Consider the following 21,375-nt stretch of genomic DNA (forward strand, 5'->3'; position numbering starts at 1 on the left):
ACCAAAGTTATCGATCTAGCTTTCAAAAATATGGTTTTTATGAACAATACTATGTAGAGGTACTAACAAAACAGCTATTTAGGTGGCAGCGGTCTTAGGTAGGTCAGACGCAACGAGCGCCCAGGCGGGCCAAAGGGTTTATAAATAAAATACTATTAGATTATTAGACATTTCCAAATATATCTCATAGAGTGGATTTCGTTTCCATTTTGATCCTAATTATAAAAGTAATATTTAAATATGCAAAGGCTAATTTTTAAATAAACATAATATTTTTATTAGTTAATATAACAATTTAAATAAGATACCGAAATAAAATTAATGTATAAACTACATAATGTACAAAATGAATGCTAGTCTGTTTTATAGTTAATGGATTTTTTTAATTATAAAAAGATCATTTTCTAATTTTAAATCTTATGTTTCCGTTTTACAGTTATAATAATCTAATTTTTTAATTCTTCAATGAAAATGTTGACCACAGCCTATAAGATACCATTTCTAAAAACAATAAAAACAAATGTTTCATTATTCCACAAGGAGTGTTATGAAATATAAGTCAAATTTTCAGACATCCTATAATCAAGCACAGAGAAAAACTTTTGAGGATAAAGAAATGGACTTTAATGACTGGAGGGATTATTTTTTTATTTATTAAAATCTAATTTCCTCAAGACAAAATTTACTACAAAATATAATTTTTAATTATATTTATGTAAATAATATAACTTCCTTAAAATATAAATGAATAAAAAAATGCCACTCCCTGAAGCTACAACTCAAGTACATACTATACAATTTTCACATTTTTGTCTGATTCACATATTTGGACCTGATAAAAAAAAAATGATTAAATTTCATACTTTAAATGCCTATAGTTCCTTGTAAAGTGATAACACTATTTTTTCTACTTTTTTTGTCTTTAGGGATAGTCCAGGATCCTGGGATGGTTTTTCTCTATACCAACCGGGTAAAAAGTCCGCTAAATAATCCTAGGTGCTGTGTATTTTGACACTCATCATATCCCATACAATAAGTGCAAATTCTTCAAGTTGTCACTCAAAACTACCAGTAGAGAATCCAAGGACTAGCAGCATGTCACTCCACTGGCTCTATAAATTTTTACATGATTTGGGATAACATGTGATTATTGTTCCTGCAACTATTACATATAGTGGAAAATCGACTGTATTTCGATAATTAAATAAATAAATAGTACGTAACTTTGCAGGAAAAACAAACGTTGACTGTCCACTTAAAAGAATGGAACCATTTGCGACAAAGGCTTGTCACAAGAACTTGGCCAGATAAGCCAGACAGCTAACATTGCTAATAAATTTGTCACTCCATGCGTATAAAAAATTCTTGGACTAGGACTTTTAAATGTTGGTTTACTAATATGTAATCATCAACTTTCCTGCAAATCAGTTGGGGGTTGTTGATGTTTGTCAAACCCTACACATTTTACGCTAGATATGTACTAATTTTTAAAACTAATGGAGGAGGATATGAAAAGATGAGTTTTGGAAAAAAAATTATTATTACTAATAAATACAAACAGCAGTCTTGTAGAAGTTGTCTGACAGTTTGAGCCATCTAGCAGCATCCCAGCAGTGCCCTTTCTAACAAAGTATAGTCTACAATTAGAACAAACATAAATCATATTAACAGGTGAACAAAATCTAAAAAAGAGATATTTTTAATACATTTATTTATTTATTAGTATATAAACTGGATAATAATTTTTATTTCATACGTAGTAGGTATCTTAATTGATTTTCGCTTGTACTAAATTAAATAAAAAACTGTAGTCACATTATTATTTTTGAGGAAGTCATAACACTGCAATTGTTCTTGTGTTTTAGTTTTTATTGATCAAGCCGCATATTTAATATTACACATACATTCAACTACTTATATAATAGCACACAACAGACCAAGTTCACTGATTAAATAGCTTATGGTACTTATGATTCAATTCAATTCAATTTATTTTTATTGCATAAGGTACACAGAAGTACATCGCAATCGTCAATATAGTATAAATCTAAACTTAAGTACAAAAGTGCTATCAACAAAAACAAATTGAATAGTAGTCAAAAGAAAGAAATAAGCACACAAAAACAATTATTTGAATTAAAATTTAAAAAGCCAATGTCAGAGAGAAATTCATTTACACTATAAAATTCCTTTACTATTAAGTATCTCCTCAGGTTCCTTTTAAAAAATTGTCAGTTCACAAAACCTCCTTCAAATTTGAGAGAGAGCATTATAAAAAATTACACCTGCGTGCATCACTCTAGTCTCGTGCAGGGACAATCGATGTGAGGGAGTACGAAGCAAAGTGCCGTGCCTCGTCGGGTAGGCATGAGTGCTTCCCACTGACGGAATCTGACACAGATGCTTCCTCACATACATGACAACTCTAAAAATGTAAAGGGATGTCATTGTTAGAATGTTGAGATTAAATAAACCACGGCATGAATGAAGATTTGGGACCCTGCATATGATCCGTACAGCTCTCTTTTGGACCAAAAATGCATGTTCTGCAGGAGAGGCTCTACCCCAGACCTCAATCCATACGCCAACAACGAAGCGAAACACCCGTGGTAAGCAGTCACCAACCCATCTCTGTCCATAAAAGTACTCAGAGTTCGTAATGCAAAACACACTTGACTCAGTTTACCACACAACCCAGATACATGAGTAGACCACTGCAATCTACTATCGATGGTTACACCCAGGAAACACGTAGATTTAGATGGTTCTAATGAAGTTTCTTTATGTTAATCAATAAATCAGAGTGTTGCTTATTTTTTGTTAGAAACCGAATAAATGTGGTTTTCTTAGCATTCAACATTAGGTTATTTTTCGAGAGCCAATTGTCAATATTTACGAGAGAAGAAGACGCTCGTAGGTCCACGTCACTATCTGAGCCACCGAGAAGAACCGTAGCATCATCCGCATAGAGTACCAAATTGGCGTCCCCCCTGCACATATGAATATCGTTAATGTAGAGGATAAAAAGTAATGGGCCTAGAATGGAACCCTGCGGCACCCCATACTTGTTCTCAATCAAACCTGATTTCGAAAACCCAACTTGAACGAACTGCTGCCTGTGAGACAAATACGATTGTAGCCATGAAAGAGCTACGCCTCTAACTCCATAACCTTCCAGCTTAGAACACAATATGCTATGGTCTACACGATCGAACGCCTTTGAAAGGTCGTAAAAGATTCCTAAGGCTGCCTGGCGTTTTTCTAGGTGGTCAATAATTTTGGTCAACAAGTGAAATCACTGTGTCAGCTGTTGAATGATTCTGTCTAAATCCAAACTGATTTGGGACCAGTACATTGTGGTGCTGTAAAAAGGCAGTCAAACGAGAACAAACGAGTCTCTCCAGCACCTTAGATAAAGTAGGCAAGAGAGACACCGGTCTGTAGTTGTCCCGCACATTCCCGATCACCTTTCTTAAAAACTGGCACAACTTTAGCTATTTTGAAACAATTTGGGAAAACACCACCTGCAATTGATTCATTGAACAGAATACACATTTGATTTAGAAAACAACCGTAACATTGCTTCAACAACCAAGCGGACATTTCATCAACCCCTGAAGACTTTTTGGTTTTCATTGATATGATGCTTTTTTCTATCTCATCCAGTGTGATTGGCGTAAAGAAGAAAGATTGAGGGAGTACTCTTCCACGTGAACAGGGTCCACTATCCAAACGCAAGCCATCAATTGGTTGCACATCACAGAAGACTGAATTAAATATGCTAGCAACTTCCCCAGGTGAATCAACCACAACTCCTCCATTCAACAAAGCAATATTTTCATGCGGTTTCGTGTCTCTAGTTTTCACGTTTGATAATTTCCCAAACTGTCTTTTGGGAATGATAAGCCTTCTACTGTTTTTGTTGGTATTATGTTGATACTATATTACTAATATACAGGTTATTTGATTTGAGTATTAGTTTGTTCAAGATGTTTTGGATTATCAAGGATATGTTAAAAAACACCAGGGACACTAAAAAGTAATTTTAAAATTCCTTGAGGTTACATTATTTAGGCTTACTGAAAAAACTTTGGTTTATAAATAAAGTATTTCTTAATTTGGACTATTGGGAACATTTTAAAATTAAAATAACCATATCGGTCAATATGTTATTTTTATTAGATAAAACTTTAGATTATTTATTAGCTTAGTTAAGTAATCTACACAGACTTAAGTTGTATGGTTTTTTAATCAATGTGACCATGTGTTACAGCATTTTACAGTTAGCAGCAGTATGTAAACCAAGCATATTATTTATGATATTCCGCTACAATATACTCACAAATTATTTAAATAACACCCCCGTGACAACATGAAAGTTATTCTATAATATATGAGTACTTTGTACTGTATGCATTAGAAGCAAAATATAGTGAATAAGTACATTAGGAAAAACCTTGATTATGAAATGAAATGTTTGGTACTTACAAGTCTGTGGCTGTTGAGGTAAAAAGACTTGCACTGATTTTGGTATCAAGGTTACTCGTATATGGCGGACTTCATATTCTTCATTGTCAATGCTGAACCATTTCTCTTCATTCTCCTATAGTGGGTATACAACTTATAAACACTTTTATCACTAACATTTATCTTATATTCTATTACATTAAACCTATGGTAATGATAGGCAATTAAAAAAAATATATGAAACCAATTCAGTTTTCAAGACGTTTTGTTTAGTATATAAGTTTCTGCCTAACTAAAAGAATTGTAACAAAATTCATTTCTGCATTAATTTCCAATTTATTGTGTTGAATATATGTAATTAATAGTGCCGTAGAGTAGCCACTCCAGTGGAAAAACCAGATACTTCAGAATTCTACACACAGGAAAAGATCCAGGAATCACGTTGCAAAACAGAAAATTCTCAAGTATAAATGTTTCTCTAAAAACTCATGGAAAAAAAATAATCTGAACCACTTTCTGCATTAGGAATTAATTTATGATACTCACTTAATTTTTGTTTTTTTTATAACCGAAAGTTGTGAAACAGATAAATGAAAATTGACAACGTACTGGCAATGACGTTGCTGAATAGTTTACTGAGTGATTGACAGCGCCTCATTACAGCAAGGTGTGGTATGATCAATGAAGTGTACATGAGAATCACTGTTGTCAGTATTTAGTTCAGCATTGATTCTCCTAGTGTAGTGGAGTTGGTTTTGATTAGTCCCCACCGTTAGTTTGCATAATGTTGTAATGTTTCTGAGGGAATAACTACAATCTTGCCAAACACATTGTGACTTTGCTAAAGTTGAAGTTGTGCTTGTATTTTTCTAACATACCATCTGAAGACAAATGCAACATTATTTAAACCAGTGGTTCTAAATGTGGGGGGCTCCCCTGGAGAAGCGTAGGAGATTTACAAAGGAGGCGTCAGTGTATTAGAATAATAACAAAGTGTTGGGGAACACAGCTTCGACAAGTTGTATTTTGTTGTAGTAACTGGTTGCAAAAATAAAGAGAGCAGATCTAGGACGCTGTTATTTCTCATTCGAGTTTCAATAACTTTTTACATGTTTTCAAATGTTCCTACACTGTCCTTCAAGTCAGTGTGAGTTGAATAATATTTTATAAACATTGTAGTTTGGTTGCTTCACTATGCAAATTATTTATTATGATTTTAACATATTATTCTTTTAGAAGGCTGTGCATGTTTATATGTCTGTAACTTTACTGCAAAAAAGTGTGAAAATAACACATAGTTTTTTGTTCACCTGTAACACGAGATATGCAGTGTCCATTTATTCACAAAGTACAGTCTAAATATTTTTGAAATGTTTCCTTCTTATTCATATAATACTTTGTGATATTTATAACTTTTCCAAAAAATAATCAAATCCTTTTTTCAAAGCCAAAATAATGTATGATAAGTATAATTTTATTTAAAAACAGTTATAATTGTAGATTATTTACAATAGTTGAAATAAACCCTAATATCCAGCTAAAATAGATATGTTACTTCTGCATATTGTACTTTCCTTCTTCTAAGAAAACTAATGATAACAAAGACAACTATCAAGTGCTTTACCGAATGTACTGTTCTGTAAAATATTACATGAATCCATCAAGTAAATAAAAACTACTGATTACTGGTGGATTTTCAGTAAGATAAAGATTTCCCACATTATCTTTCTTCAATAATCATGTTTTATTAAAAACTGTTTAAAAACAAATTGACTGAGACACATGCCTTACGGCACAACAGTGAAGGTGTTAAATACCACACAGGTCCTTACAACTGTGTTGTATCTGTCCATTCATCTGTCTGTACGTCTGCGAGATAACTCTTGTTAGAAGGTTCCTGGAGACTTGAGCTTGGTATATTTTGTCCCAAGGGAAAACTTTATTGATTTTAAAGTTAAAGGGCAGTCGTCTGTCTGTGCAAAAACTCTCTTGTTATGTTCTGTCGGGGGTCCTTTGATCCTCCTATGTTACGATTTAACTCCTTAGTAATAACCTAACTAACAATAAACTCCTTAATAGTTATTTTTTCCTAATTTGAGGTGCTCATAGTTTAAATATAATTTATGATTATTTTACTGTAATAATCAATATAACAGACAAAGGGCCTAAAACATAAAAATTCACTTGAATTACACAAAATTAACTGTTGGGAATTACAACTATTTTTATATTATGTAACAATATATAGAACCGGTGAAAACATTACTCATATTCATTATAATATAAAATAATTGACTTTCTTAGATTTTCCTTGTAAAAAATATATTTAGCAGTGGCTCACCTGAAGCTGCGTGACAGGTACTATTTCCAGTTGTTGAGCTTCAAGTTGCTCCTGGGCTGTTGGAAGTTCTCCCCTCACTCTCCGCCATCCCTCCTCCACGTTACTCCGACCAAGAAGGGTTCAAGGGACCTATAAGTGGTAAACATGGAGGGTTCAACCATCAGTACAATTTTTAATGTTTTCACTTTTGGAATTTTATATCGTATGTATGGATTACTTTCATCAAACACCTTGTAAGAATGTATTGACAGCAACTATATTGAATTGCTTAAATTGATTTTAAATCAATTTATATATATATATTATATATATATATATATATATATATATATATATATATGTTTTTTATTCTTAGTGTAAATATACTGAATGAGTGTTTTCCCAAAGAAAATAGTAGGACACAATGTAACAAAATATAATATAGGAAAATATGATACAAAAAAAACTTCAAGACAAAACATTAATATAAAACACAGCAACGCATGATTCAAAATAAGAATATGTAATGTGGATGAAAGATACAATACTGTTACAAGACGTGCTGAAATACAATATGAAACAGGAACTAACTTGAGTAAAACTGTTCTTTGTGGTGTACTACAAGGATCTATACTTGGACTGTTGCTATTTGCATTGTATGAAAATACTGTATTGACTTTACTAGGCTTCACTCATATGCCGACGACTTTCACATCTACACTAGGTGTAAGGCAAGTGAATTGAACATAGCCGTTGATAATATCAATGAAGACATTAAACAAGTAATAAAATGTACAGAAACTCATGGACTTAAACTTAACTTGGATAAAACAAAATCTATAATTGCTCACTCTTGACTACCGAACACAACTGACATTAACAACATACATAAAATAACAGTGAACGGAATATCGATACCGTACTACAGTAAATGTTAGAAGTTTTGGAATTTACTATAAACTTCACGATGGACTGCTCTGAGCATGTAGCAGGTACTTGTAAAAGAGGCTTTTTCGCAATGCATTCATTGCAGAAACAATTTTTTTACAATTCCATATTAAACTAATACTTGTGAAGACACTACTGCAACTCCGTAATTAATGACATGACTATGGTTTTGAGCATTAAATTCCAGAGAATCTAAAATAGTTGTGTTGGATTTTTGTTTGATTTGCAAAAATATGACCATATTTACTCTTACTATATTTGCATGTCAATATTAAAATTAAATGACTTGAGAAGCATTTGAATTTTCAATGTGTTATATTCCATTCTTAAAAGTGGGTTTCCACAATATTTTGTCAACGATTTCAAATTTATTTGTAACAATGGAATACGGAAGATATACCCGCACTGGATCATCTATGCTGCAGATATTCCACACAGATATTCCATGTCATAGAACAGCAATTTTAGTAAATCGTTTCATTGTTACCGAATGCAGAACTTGGAATTCCCTTCCAGATAGAATTAAATAACTGAAAAGCCGGGCACAGTTCAATTCAGCTCTGAAAAAACTCTTCTTGGATCAGATGACCGCGGCTGCCGAGACCGATTGGCCTGGGCATGGGTGTAAGCGAGCGGAAATGAATGACCAAGTGAATGGGTTTGAAAATATATTTTATTTGTAATGTAATGTTATTATGCAGAGTAATATTAGTTTTAGTTTTTATTTTAATTTTTAAATTATAAATATTATAAACAGATTTAAGTTAGTAAATATTTTTACAGGAGTTATCTATTTGTTTAGAAATTTGATTTTGTTGAGGTTAAATGTAAGAAAGGGCCACGTTGGCCCTAATTTCACCTCTGTACTGACGTACAAATAAAGAAACTATGACTATGAGCAAATCTGCACCATGTGAAATCAAAATTTAATTCACAATTAAATCATACGATGTTGTAGGAATTGATGCAAACAACTTAACTTATTTATTACACAATAATATTTCCAAAGTGAGAGCAACAGTGTACAAGTAAAACATACCTGAACTAACTCGAACTCCTCTACTATCCCTGGAGACAGCAGGGCAGGAGATGTTGATGTCTACTCCTGTGAGATCTAGCTCAGACACTTCACCACACTTAGTGTTCACCACATATTGGTAGTTCACTTGTGGCACTTCTACAACAAACATAACTGACTCTGTACTCTCAGTCTTGTAAGTCTCAAAAATGAATTTATTTATTATATAGAACATTGGCGATAGCTATTACAATGTAGACACTACTTATTTCAAACAACTGTATTAACCTCGTTTGTCTCAAGGCTCAGTGCGACCAGACATTGAATAACATTACACTGTAATTTATAAAGGTATACATACTTTCTCTTTAAAGTATTACAGGATAAAGTATGGAAGAATCTTGTTGTCACATACTAATGACACAAACACAGATAACATGCGTACTACAGTGTTAATTAGGTTCCCTATTAGTTTAAAACATAAAATCTTGAGTATATATATCCTACACCTATAGACAGAATTTGTAGATTGCTGATTCAATCTATCAACTTTAAACTAGATATCTATTGGTGAGCTATTTACCTTTGTTTTACTAGAGTGTATTATAAAAATAATTAAACAGTCTAACAGAATTCAATAATTATATTTTTATGTACAATTATTTTCAAGAATTCATTAAAAAAATATATTTTATAAAGCATGATCGTTATACTCTTGAAGAAGTTTGGGAGCCAAGTAGTATTAAATTGAAATTAAAATTACAGTTAAAAATTAAAATAGTAAACTATTTTTGTGGTATGAGTTAAATGTATAATTATTATAAATTCAATATTTCATATTACTTCTCATCTAAGTTTTTATTATTTGTGACTATGATTTTAGTTTTAGTTAAATGTATATGTATAATATTACTTTAGTGACGCCAATAAATGTGCAATTATATATTTTCATGAATAAAGAAGTATTGAACTGAACTCAGGTGAAAAGTACAATACCTGTTGCGATGGAATATTAGATTATTTGTTTAGTCTTTTTGAAGATAGAAAACAAGATGCGTCTCTCTTCTAGAGACATTGCTCTTAGCTGTATACTTTGTTGTCACTCAATGCAAACAATTATTCAGGTGCCTAACACAAGGAATTCATGGTCTTCGATGACGAGAGAGCTTGGTATACAGTGTTTTGCTATGGTAGTTTGGAAAAGAATTGTTAAGTTTGGGTGCAAAAAATTGAACATACTCCTGACTCTCTTACCTGGAGGTTTCTTTGTAAAAACTGGGAACCAGGTAGTGGTACCAGCGATGTTGCTGTGTGGGATGTAAGTCTGTGCGAGACTCATAGCAGCGACTGCAGCCATCAACAGGCATGAGTGAACACGACATGAGCTGCAATTGGCTCCTTGTGTAGGGAATTAAACAGAACAGACGCGTAGCCTCGAAGAGGGCCCAGGTACCAGTAGCGATCCTGTTTGCTCAGTGCATCTCTGTACACTCCCCACCTGATGCCACTTAGTCCATATACTGGTTTTGGTGGTGTTCCTTCTTCCTGTATACAAAGTGTTATAGTTATTGTCTGATGAATGAATATATGTGAGTAAATTTTAATTTAAAATAGAAAATTAATATTTTGTAGACATAGTAATGTAAGAGTTCTATCCAGAAAGTAGATTACGTTTCCCTATGTAGCCACTAGAAACGGGACTATCGTGGCCATTTTGATGTCAGGGCGTTTCTCAGTTCAGTAGCTATCTAGCCCTGCTAGTGAGAGGTTACTCTCGCTCCTTGTTGTTTCACAATAGCAGATTAAAATATGTGACCTAATTAAAAACACAGCAAGTTGTTAATATAGTTTTTGTTGGCTAAGCAAAATAAACCAATTAAGATTTATCGCCAACTCTGTGAAGTTTATAGGAACGATATGATTTTTGAAGGTGGAGTGCGTAAGTGGTGCATCAGGTTTAAAAATGGCCGAAATAATGTGCATGATGACGAACGAAGTAGACGGCCAAACATTTTGACTGAAAAAAATTGTCTCTAAAGTCAATGAAAAGATTAAAGAAGACAACCGATTTTACAATAACAAAACTATCACTTAGATTTCTTCCTCAAAATTTCAAGAAGTTTGTTCAACGAAATTGTTATGCAGAAGTTAAGTTACCAAACTGATCTTCCACAATGGGAGCTTGGATGATTTATGGATGGTTCTAAAACTAAAATTGATACAGGTGCTAGGATTGTGGGAGTAAGAGCATGTAGGGAGCTAGTGGTTCTTACGGGTCCTTATCCCACAGTTATTCAGATGTAAGACAGCCATTATGAAATGTACTCATGAAAATCTTCATCTGCGGTATAGGAGAAAGCCAATTAACACTTTCACAGATAACCAGGCAGCATTAAAGGCATTGTACTCTTATGTCTTCAACTCCAAACTTGTCTGGGATTGCTATAAAGTAATTTCTTCCCTTGGCAGAATTAACAATGTGACTGTTTGTTGGGATCCTGGTCATGCGGGGATCTCTGGGAAAAAAAGAGCTGATGCCTTGGCCAACTTGGGTTCAGCGTCCAACACAACAGAAACTCAACCGTTCTGTGGTATTTTCTAGATGTGTATCCTTTGGGGCTGTTTCAAAGTGGATTCACACTGAATAAGCGAAGGTGGAGAATGAGAGAAGGAGGAGACTGTATCCATGTCTGAAAATAAGAAGAATGGTCCTACAGTTGCCTTGCCTTCCCCCAGGGTGGCGTCTAACCTTAAGTAGACTCTTCCTAAGTAGATCGTGTCTTCTCGAATTGTCAATGTTCACCTGAGAAAGCAACTTCACAGAGTCAGCATTCTCTGGGAGGATCTGCTGTATAGAATGTGTAACGAGTAAGAGGAAACTACTGAACATCTGCTCTTTAACTGTCCTACAATACGTAAGAAGCGCTACGCCATCTTTGGTAGTCTGGACAAAGGTGGTAATTTCCACAGGAGGACCTGACCGATTGTTTTTTGGCGGTTTGTAGAAACTACTGAAACTGTAAACTGATTAGTCTCATGGTTTTCTTCCAGGGTCCGCAAAAGGCCCTTGAGTCTTAAGTACATGGCAATAGCTAGCTCTTAGAAAAAGAAGAAACTCCACATTATATAGTTTTATGGTTACATTAAAAACATAAATTATGTAAGTAAAACAAAATAGCACATAAATTAAATAGAACATATACCAGTTGTACTAGTAAATTCATGAGGAAATTGAAACATATTGCTAAATTTATTACTATCACATTTTTTATACATAAATCATATAAGGAAAGGGTTCTGAAGCACTACTAATATAATTTTGGATCAGTGAAAACCTGTAGCTAAAATAGTTACAATACACTAGACAATTTACCTGTACAACGTCTACTTTGATGGAATCTATTGTTTTGGTCTGTCCACGTACGACAGCCATGGCAGCAGCTGCCATCTCGCCTGGGCTGACAGTGCCTTCTCTTCCCAGACCTAGCAGGGCACAGGCCACAGAGTTGGTGCGACCTAGAGGCAACACACCCACTGGGCACTTGACTCGACCATGAGCCCTCATTAGACCTGTAACTGTCTGTAACATAACAAGCCCTCGTTAGACCTGTAACTGTCTGTAACATAACAAGCCCTCGTTAGACCTGTAACTGTCTGTAACATAACAAGCCCTCGTTAGACCTGTAACTGTCTGTAACATAACATGCCCTCGTTAGACCTGTAACTGTCTGTAACATAACATGCCCTCGTTAGACCTGTAACTGTCTGTAACATAACAGGCCCTCGTTAGACCTGTAACTGTCTGTAACATAACAGGCCCTCGTTAGACCTGTAACTGTCTGTAACATAACAAGCCCTCGTTAGACCTGTAACTGTCTGTAACATAACATGCCCTCGTTAGACCTGTAACTGTCTGTAACATAACAAGCCCTCGTTAGACCTGTAACTGTCTGTAACATAACATGCCCTCGTTAGACCTGTAACTGTCTGTAAACATAACATGCCCTCGTTAGACCTGTAACTGTCTGTAACATAACAGGCCCTCGTTAGACCTGTAACTGTCTGTAACATAACATGCCCTCGTTAGACCTGTAACTGTCTGTAACATAACATGCCCTCGTTAGACCTGTAACTGTCTGTAACATAACAGGCCCTCGTTAGACCTGTAACTGTCTGTAGCATAACAAAGTTTGTATTGATCAGATACACAGCATCTAATTAATGTTCTAGGGGTGTTTTGAATCTTTATAGTATCATTACTCGAAAACAGCAGAGTTAGTTCCTTTTAAGTCAATTTTGAATAGACTAGTTTCTTGATCTTCAGCCTTTATACGCATATTGCAAAAGTGTGAAAACAAAATAACAGCTAACTACCTGTTATAAATAATTTTTAACGGGCACTAATTCTTCACTTGACCTAAATTTTGGCAAGGTTAGCAAACATTAAAATTTTTAGCAATGTTTCCAAATTTATTGGATTGGGAAGAGTATATATTTTTATATATATATTATATATATATAAAAGGAGGGTGAAATTGTTTTACCCTAAAAAAAACCAAAATAGTAATATAATAAGTATAGTGAAGATTGTACATTGATATCTCTAACCCATTTGGAATATATACCAGCATATCCAGGACTTAATTTAAGCCGCTAGGATGTAAGGGGTTGTTTTGCCCTTAACTTTTGCTAGGATCGTCGTAGAGATGTTTTGTGTCATTGTTTTTCTTTTGAATTTACTTTTCAAATGACATGTCACAAGATAGGAATTGCAATTTGAAAATTTAAAGTGACTCCCCTACCACCCTTTAAAAAGGGGGGCAATATTTTTACCCTCCAAAAAAGTATTTTAAATAGATATTTTGAAGATTTTACATCAATATCTCAATCCATTTAGAATATATCCAGGTGTATCAGGACTTAATTTACACCCTGTACATATATCTGAATCAAAGCAAATAATTTTAGAACAAACAATTATTGCAACTTTTTACAATAAAAAATTTTTACTTCCATCATTACCTATAAGCATTAATGAGTACAAACTTTATAAGTGGCAAGACAATTACAGACATAAACAAACGTAATCATTTAATAAACATAACTCGTACCTCAGACAAAGTGCCATCGCCACCTGCCACCACAATCATGTCAGAATCCTTGACATCAGCAGCTAATGTACGAGCTTGACCCTCACTCTCAGTCAGCACAACATTGACAGTGTAGCCAGCCAAGTGAAGTAGTGGGGCACAGTATTTCTCAAAATTTGCCTTAGCCTTCCTAACAGCAGTAGATGATTACAATTTGTAAATTAATCACTGCAAAGTATCTGCCCTCTCTTTGCTGGTCGATTATTACATGACGGCCGTCTGAGGATGGAGGGAGATCTCAATTCGATCCTTGCAAGGATCCCCCTTCTATCCTTATATGTGGTCTAGTAAGGTTGGTTGCATGATAATCAGACAGCAAGAGAGGCCACACACTTTTCTAACAGACCTTGTATACAATCAATAAAATAAATAATGTTATCTGATTTGACTCAAATAGATTACCAGACTCCAGCAACATTGTGCCGAGTTACCAGTTCCTTCAATAACCTAATTACCAACATTAATTCTAATAACATAGGTTTAACAAGAAAATCCAAACTTTCTGTATTATGTATACAATTTTATGTTCTTAAAACATCCATTGTTTGAGTGACCATTCAAGAGGGAATAATTATTGAATACATCAAATAAAGATGTATAGAATGTTTTGCAATATTTTTAGGCTGTTCACAGACAAAATTGCTTGACGTTTCTTTCTTACTTTTAGTTAAAAATGATTTAACCAGTTTGTAAGAACATGCACTAGAGCAGTAAACTATCTTTATATATTGTTAAATATGTGTGAATATTTACACCAACACTCAGACCAGTACCTTTTAGAGATATGCATCAAATATGCATTCATAGTGTGAATGACAATAATGATTAAAATAGCTAAATTTCAAATTTCTGGCAAGTGTTGGATCCAAAATAGAAGTATAATATTGGACTACTGTGGACTGGCAAACTATAAGATATGAAAATAAAATGTTATAATCGTAAAATAAATTAATAAAACATGAAACTAATACAATAAATATAAATTTTGTTTTATGTTAATATAAAATACTACCATCAAAAAGAATCTTTTTTATTAATAATTATGCTTTCTGAAATATTATATGCAAATTTTAAGCTAATTTACATTTTTATGTTGCTCAGTTTAAATTTCTTTATACACATTCACAATAAATGATACAAAAACTCAGAATTTAGTACAATATAAAATATTCAAAAACCAAGCTGAAAGGATTTTAGTTTGTCCAAAGTTTATATATAAAAATAATGGCTGTATTTTGTTATAATAAGTAAAAGCAAGAGCGTGGTATGAATAGATTTTAAACCTAACAAAAACTACCATTGAGAAAGAAACATTCAAATTTCATATTTCCCAGTGAATTATCTTAATTTTTTTAATATTAAATTTGTTTTAGTTATATATATATATAAATACACTTTGTTCATCATTTAAATTAGATTACAAACTCATATACACACACATGCAAGTACATTACTCTTTCTTAATACACTGATTCTAAATGTACTAAATAATGATTTGAAATAATTTTACTTATCTCAAAGAATTCTGTTTATTAAATCATTAAAATGCATAATCATTTTGCTCTTAAGGTCCATAAACGAGGTAGGAGTATACCACATGTCATGTAACAGGCTTCACTGCATTTGTACGCACAGTTTCAAATCTACAACTCCTCCTTTTATTGGCAAGATGTCCAACAGACAGTTATACAGATAGACAGCCAGAAAAAAAATGAACGCTCAGCAAAAGTTTCATGGTTGGACATGCACCATCATAGACTCATTCTTGTCTATGAGGAAATAAAGTTTTATGCTAAATTTAAAGCCTACTGATAAAATATTTCTCAAGATACATCAAAATGCCATATGATACATTCTTCTTCTTCTAAGGAGCAGCCTATTGCCATGCACTTTAGCGTCAAGGGCACTTTGCACAACTCGGAAGTATACCAACCAGTTTACAATTTCAGCAGTTCTACAAAACCGCCGAAAACAACCGATCAGGAGAAATTCTTTCACCTTTGTTCAGGTTACCAAAGATGGTGTACATGATACACTCTAATTTTTGTTGATTCAGTTACGTTTTTTTGCAGTGACCAAGTCATAAAAGTTCTGGTCAGCTAGAGAGCTGTTCCTTAATTACATCTAAAATCAAACTTTTGTGATCCCCTCTCCCTTTGTAAGAGACTTGTAACAGTAACACTAACTCCCCTTTATTTATTTATATTATTCTACAAATTGTGATAAGAGTAAAGACAATTTTAAACTAATAAGTAAAGTGTGATTTATAAGTATTAACATAAAAACTGGCATCCTTCAACTTCAGAACATAGCTGTGAACTGTTGGCTGTTTCTTCTCGGGATGTACACTTTGAAATCAATGACTCAAACAGTTGTTTCCTGTCTGCTGTTTTAGACATTTTAATAACATTCTAAATGCAACCATAACGTAGCAAGACAATCACTACGCAATTACATGAAATGTAACCCACTGTACTGTTAAGGCAATATTATAGAAACCGAAAAAAAAACCACGAATCTGTCTGGCCTAGTGACTAAATTAGCCAGGTTACCACAGCTTCATGGCATTTCCTGCAAATACAGCTAGTGAATCAGAACATTTTTGACTGGGAAAACTGTCAATTTGAATAAAGGTTTTATATATATATAAATTGTTGTCATTTTTCCTCTTTTTGCCACCCCTCAAAGCTACCGACCTAGGTGGTCCCCTAGTTTGCTAATGCTCCTGGATGGCCACATGATATACTACTAGCTCAACAAGCGCTAACAATAATAAATCTTTTAAACCTGGCAGTAGACAAAGGCACCAGCCAAACAAATGTTTCCAGCCCCTAGGAGAGTAGACACACTTTGTTGGTTTTATGCTTATTCCATCTACTTGTCACTATGAAAATTAGCTCCATGTGAAAGAGCCTTTATATACGTGCACATAGGCCGTTACATAACAAAAACTTGTAGTTGTTATCACCTTAAAGCTTATAAAAATAATACAGAACTCACTTTCTATTTGCCGCAGGATTTAAGATGACAGTTACATGTCTTGGTTTAAGTGTAGGAGGTACTGGAATATCTCCATATTGTACTGCTTCTTCACAATATTTTCTCATCAACTGTTGTACTCTGTAAAATTATGTTAAACTAAATTATTATATAAAGTTTTTAATAAAATGACCAAATTAAAATACTGTATGGTATAAGTGGAAAAAATTACATGTTACCGTACTTTTTGATGTTCACTGGATAAATTAAGCTAAACGATTCTTTAGCTTAATTCATTCATCATTCACTATGAATGATTTTATGTTCCAAGTTGAATCTGACTATAAAATCATTGTAGCACTCATTACTCATAATAACCTACTAAAGAGCACTCCACATTGTATGTGGTCCTACATGTCTAGATGTATTTTACTTTACGTATCAAAACATCACTTTCCTTGCTTATTAAATAAGTCTGGATTCTCACTGTACAACCACTGCCATATTTATTATATGCATATATATATATATATATATATATATATATATATATATATATATGTGTGTGTGTGTATGGTTATCATTCTCTCCATGAGCAAACCTTTTCAAAAGTGGTGAACCCATTTTTTACCATTTTAACCCATGCACAGTACACCTTAAGGATTTAACATAGTTTTTATCAATATTTGGAAATACAAACATCAAACACTACGCTAAATAAAATCTGGCCTACTACTTTACTTTTAAAATAAAATATAACAAAAAAAGAATGACCACTTGTAAAACTTTGTAAAAACTAAAAATCACTACTATGTATCAGAACCAACCATACTCGCTATTACAGTCATGCAGTCAATCGGTATGTTAGAGTGATTGAGTGTGTCTGCTTCTTGCTCTCCATTTTGAATTTTTTTCTTATATTTATCATAATATATATGTTTTATTTTGTATTTTAAGTTTTAAATACAAATTTATACATTTTTACTTTAAGTTCATTTAATGTTGTATAAGTTAAGCACTTTTGTTATTTTCTATTTAAAAAATAAGTTGATAATTGACCACAATTGTATCAAACTATTTTAATTCACTGTATATAATATGACATTGAGTGTTTAGAGAGGGCTTGATAGCCTTAACTCTGCCTCTTTAATTAAGGCTTTTTATTTATTAATTCAAAACAACCAACTTAACGTAACTTCACTTAAAAATGTTTACCAAATGTTTATTAAGTTGTTATCAGTTTGCTATTACTTATGAGCTTTTTGAATTTCCAATTTTCTAATTGTTTGTTTAATCATTATAGCTCATAAGATTATCATTATGTTAACTATATTAATTTATTTTAATTTAAAATATGATTGTTATTATGACTATAATTATGTTGATATGATTGATAGACTCGGGTTCGATATATGATTATTAAGTATCAATTATTATACCAATCGATATAAAAATCGGGTCTGCCTATCATACTTTACCCTTATTGTCTATAAAATGCAATGTGTTTATTATATCCAAAAGTGTTTCAAGTTGATACAAGTTAGTTAATGTTAAAAAATGAGTATCGGTTCAGTATATCGATAGTTATAATTAAGTAATATCATTTGTCAATATCGATATAAAAACCAGGTTCGCTTATCATAAACTACCCAATTGAACATGCCTGAGACCTTGCTCTTTGCGATGGTTTCACCTCTTATCTTGGTATTTGCTGTATCACCATAATATAAGAAACTGCAGCAACAATAGAATTTTCAACCCTGAACTCACTGAGTAGAACTGAAGGCCAAACCCAACAGCAGCCTAATTACAATTTGCAATATTTTAGAAACTTATGTTTAGGATAAAATGTAAGTGGCTTCAGTTTACATATTATGAAGGCTACCCGATTAATAAATACATGATTCTGTAATATTATACTACCCAGTAATATAAATATGTGCTAGTTTTTAATTAAGCATTTGTACTGTATGTTAACTGACAATCCTATTTGTAAGTACTTACTTATATTTTTCATGTCCATAATTTATTCCATAAATTACAGCTACAGCTCCAAAAGTTGATTTTTTTTTCCAGTTATTACGAATAGTTCTAACAAACTTAGCCATATCAATATTAAATTGAAATTCTACCACCGAATTTAAAAAATTTTATATTATCGGGTCACTGTACATTCACTATAACTTTCATATCTGTTTGTGTAGTAAAACTAACCTAGTTAACTTAGGCATGGAATGGAAAGAACAATAACAAATGACAGTCGTCTGCTTGCTGTAGCATCAACCAATGAAACACCCGGTGTAAACGGTTACGTAGAGTAATGATTTTTATACAACCATGCAACATAGCAAAGCAATTTATCTTACAGTAAGGTATAAAGGTTCGTGGTTGTTTATAAACTAGCCTCACACTCTCATAGCTATAATTCGATGTGATCTGATCTGACTATGTATTTAGCAATATAATGGTAAAGCCCTAGGGCCTACTTTAGAGACACAAATGTAGTATCAATATCGCCACAATTAAAATATAATATATTTCCTAAGTTCACTCCACTCTGGAATACGTGTGGATTTCTTGCCAAGCAGAAGACGTCTTTTGTCTTAAGAAAATAAGAGACGATTCTTCAGTTTTGTAGTTAGGTATACAAATCCTGGAGTAAAAACTACTGAATGTCCTATTGACTTTCTGGTTGCCTCCTCTTTACTGGCGACTCTAACTTTGAGGGCTGTAGGCCGATATCGTTTTCCTTCAGAGACTGTCACTGACAGTATCCCCGGCCCAGAACCCCGGGGATTAGTTTTCGAATGCTATCTTCCACACGTTCTCAAAACATCTTCTTTCTCCACATTAGCGCCATTGAACACTTCTATCACAAATTATGAAGTTTTGACATTCATAATTCTATCTCAACAAGCTGTAATTTTTTCCATTACAGAATTAAATTCTTATAATAGTTTTCTATTTATTTAAGTACACGATGCCCACAATGCCCCCCCCCCAATTATAAACATTACATACGAGCATTAACTAATTGATTTTGTTTTGTTGTTATCATCTATATATATAAAAATGAAACTGTTCGTGTGTAACAGCATCACTCACAAACGGCTGGACGGATTCGCCTAATTTTTTTTTTTAATTTGTTCGTCTTGATCTGTAGAAGGTTATAGGATACTTTTTATCCCTTTCCCGATTCAGGATTCCGCCCCACTGGTTACAGAAATACCCGTAAGAAATGCATTGCAGCAAACATATGTTATTAAGTGAAAGAGTCTTTTCAAATTTTTAATCAGCTGTTCTTTGTAAACATATATAATGCGACAAAAAATATATTTATATATATTTTTTTTTTTTTTTTTTTGACTTTAATTTATTTACAATCTGTTTATATACAACAAACAATAAGTAAATTTGATGATAAATCTTAAGGACATGGTTAATCAAAGTTCATTAACCTTAATTAACATAAACATTTAAGAGATTGTTTCATCTTTAAAATCGATCAGCTAAGTTTAAGAAATCATGTCTTTTTAGCCGAAATTGATGGTCACTGTTGTCCAGCAGATTAATAGCCAAGTAGTTAGGATGAGAGTTTAATTTGTTTTGATACTTGATGCAGAACTTTGGAATTTCTTCAGTAACAAAAGGGATATTCGTGTCTCTGTGAATGACTTCATTACGAACATACCATGGGGCCTGTAATATCTTTCGGAGAACTTTAGATTGGAAACGCTGTATAATTTCAATATTTGATGTAGAAGCAACTCCCCACAGTTGAATTCCGTACGTCCAGATGGGCTTTAGAACAGTCTTGTACAACAACAGTTTGCTTTCTATTGATAAATGGGATTTGTTCCCAAAAAGCCAATTTAGTTTTGAGAATTTTGAATTTAATTGGAGCCTTTTGTTCCATATGTGTGGTTTCCAAGTCAGCTTCCTATCGAGATGTACACCCAGATACTTAGCTTCATTTCTTTGAGGAATTTGAATGTTGTTTAAAAACACTGGTGGACAGGTGTCATGTTTCAACGTAAATGTGACGTGAACAGATTTAGTTTCATTCACTTTAATTCTCCAAGTTTTAAGCCAAACTGTGATAGAATTTAAGTTAGTTTGTAGAATTTGTGACGCTACAAACATGGTTGGAGTGGGATGCCAGTACGGCAGTGTCATCGGCGAATGTTGCTGTCAAAGAATTTTGATTAGTTGGAATGTCTGCAGTGAAAATTAAGTACAGCACTGGTCCTAGTACACTTCCCTGAGGTACACCAGAGTTTATTTCTTTCAGATCTGAAAGACAATCATCAAACTTGATTTGAAAATACCTTCGTTCTAAATAAGATTTTATAATGTTGTAAACAGTGTGAGGTAGATGACTTTTTATTTTAAATAGAAGCCCTTCATGCCACACTTTGTCAAAGGCTTGACTCACATCGAGAAATGCTGCAGAACAAAATTTTCTTGATTCCAAATCTTGCCTTATTATATTA

General features: G+C 33.2%; 1 protein-coding gene across 1 annotated transcript; it reads right to left on the bottom strand.

Annotated features, from left to right (window-relative positions):
- Positions 1-1,521: 1,521 nt before the first annotated feature.
- On the bottom strand, positions 1,522-19,174 carry LOC124371560 (acylglycerol kinase, mitochondrial-like). The gene is made up of 11 exons (XM_046829910.1): positions 18,887-19,174; positions 16,904-17,023; positions 13,865-14,033; positions 12,127-12,333; positions 10,115-10,298; positions 10,008-10,028; positions 8,775-8,912; positions 7,639-7,657; positions 6,809-6,911; positions 4,489-4,603; positions 1,522-1,637 (listed from the first exon to the last, which is right to left on the bottom strand). Exons 1-11 carry the CDS (start codon positions 18,988-18,990, stop codon positions 1,597-1,599), a joined length of 1,221 nt encoding a protein of 406 aa, XP_046685866.1. The 5' UTR covers positions 18,991-19,174; the 3' UTR covers positions 1,522-1,596.
- Positions 19,175-21,375: the final 2,201 nt, after the last annotated feature.

Source organism: Homalodisca vitripennis, unplaced genomic scaffold (genome assembly GCF_021130785.1).
Source record: "Homalodisca vitripennis isolate AUS2020 unplaced genomic scaffold, UT_GWSS_2.1 ScUCBcl_1624;HRSCAF=5489, whole genome shotgun sequence".
Classification (NCBI taxonomy): Eukaryota; Metazoa; Arthropoda; class Insecta; order Hemiptera; family Cicadellidae; genus Homalodisca; species Homalodisca vitripennis.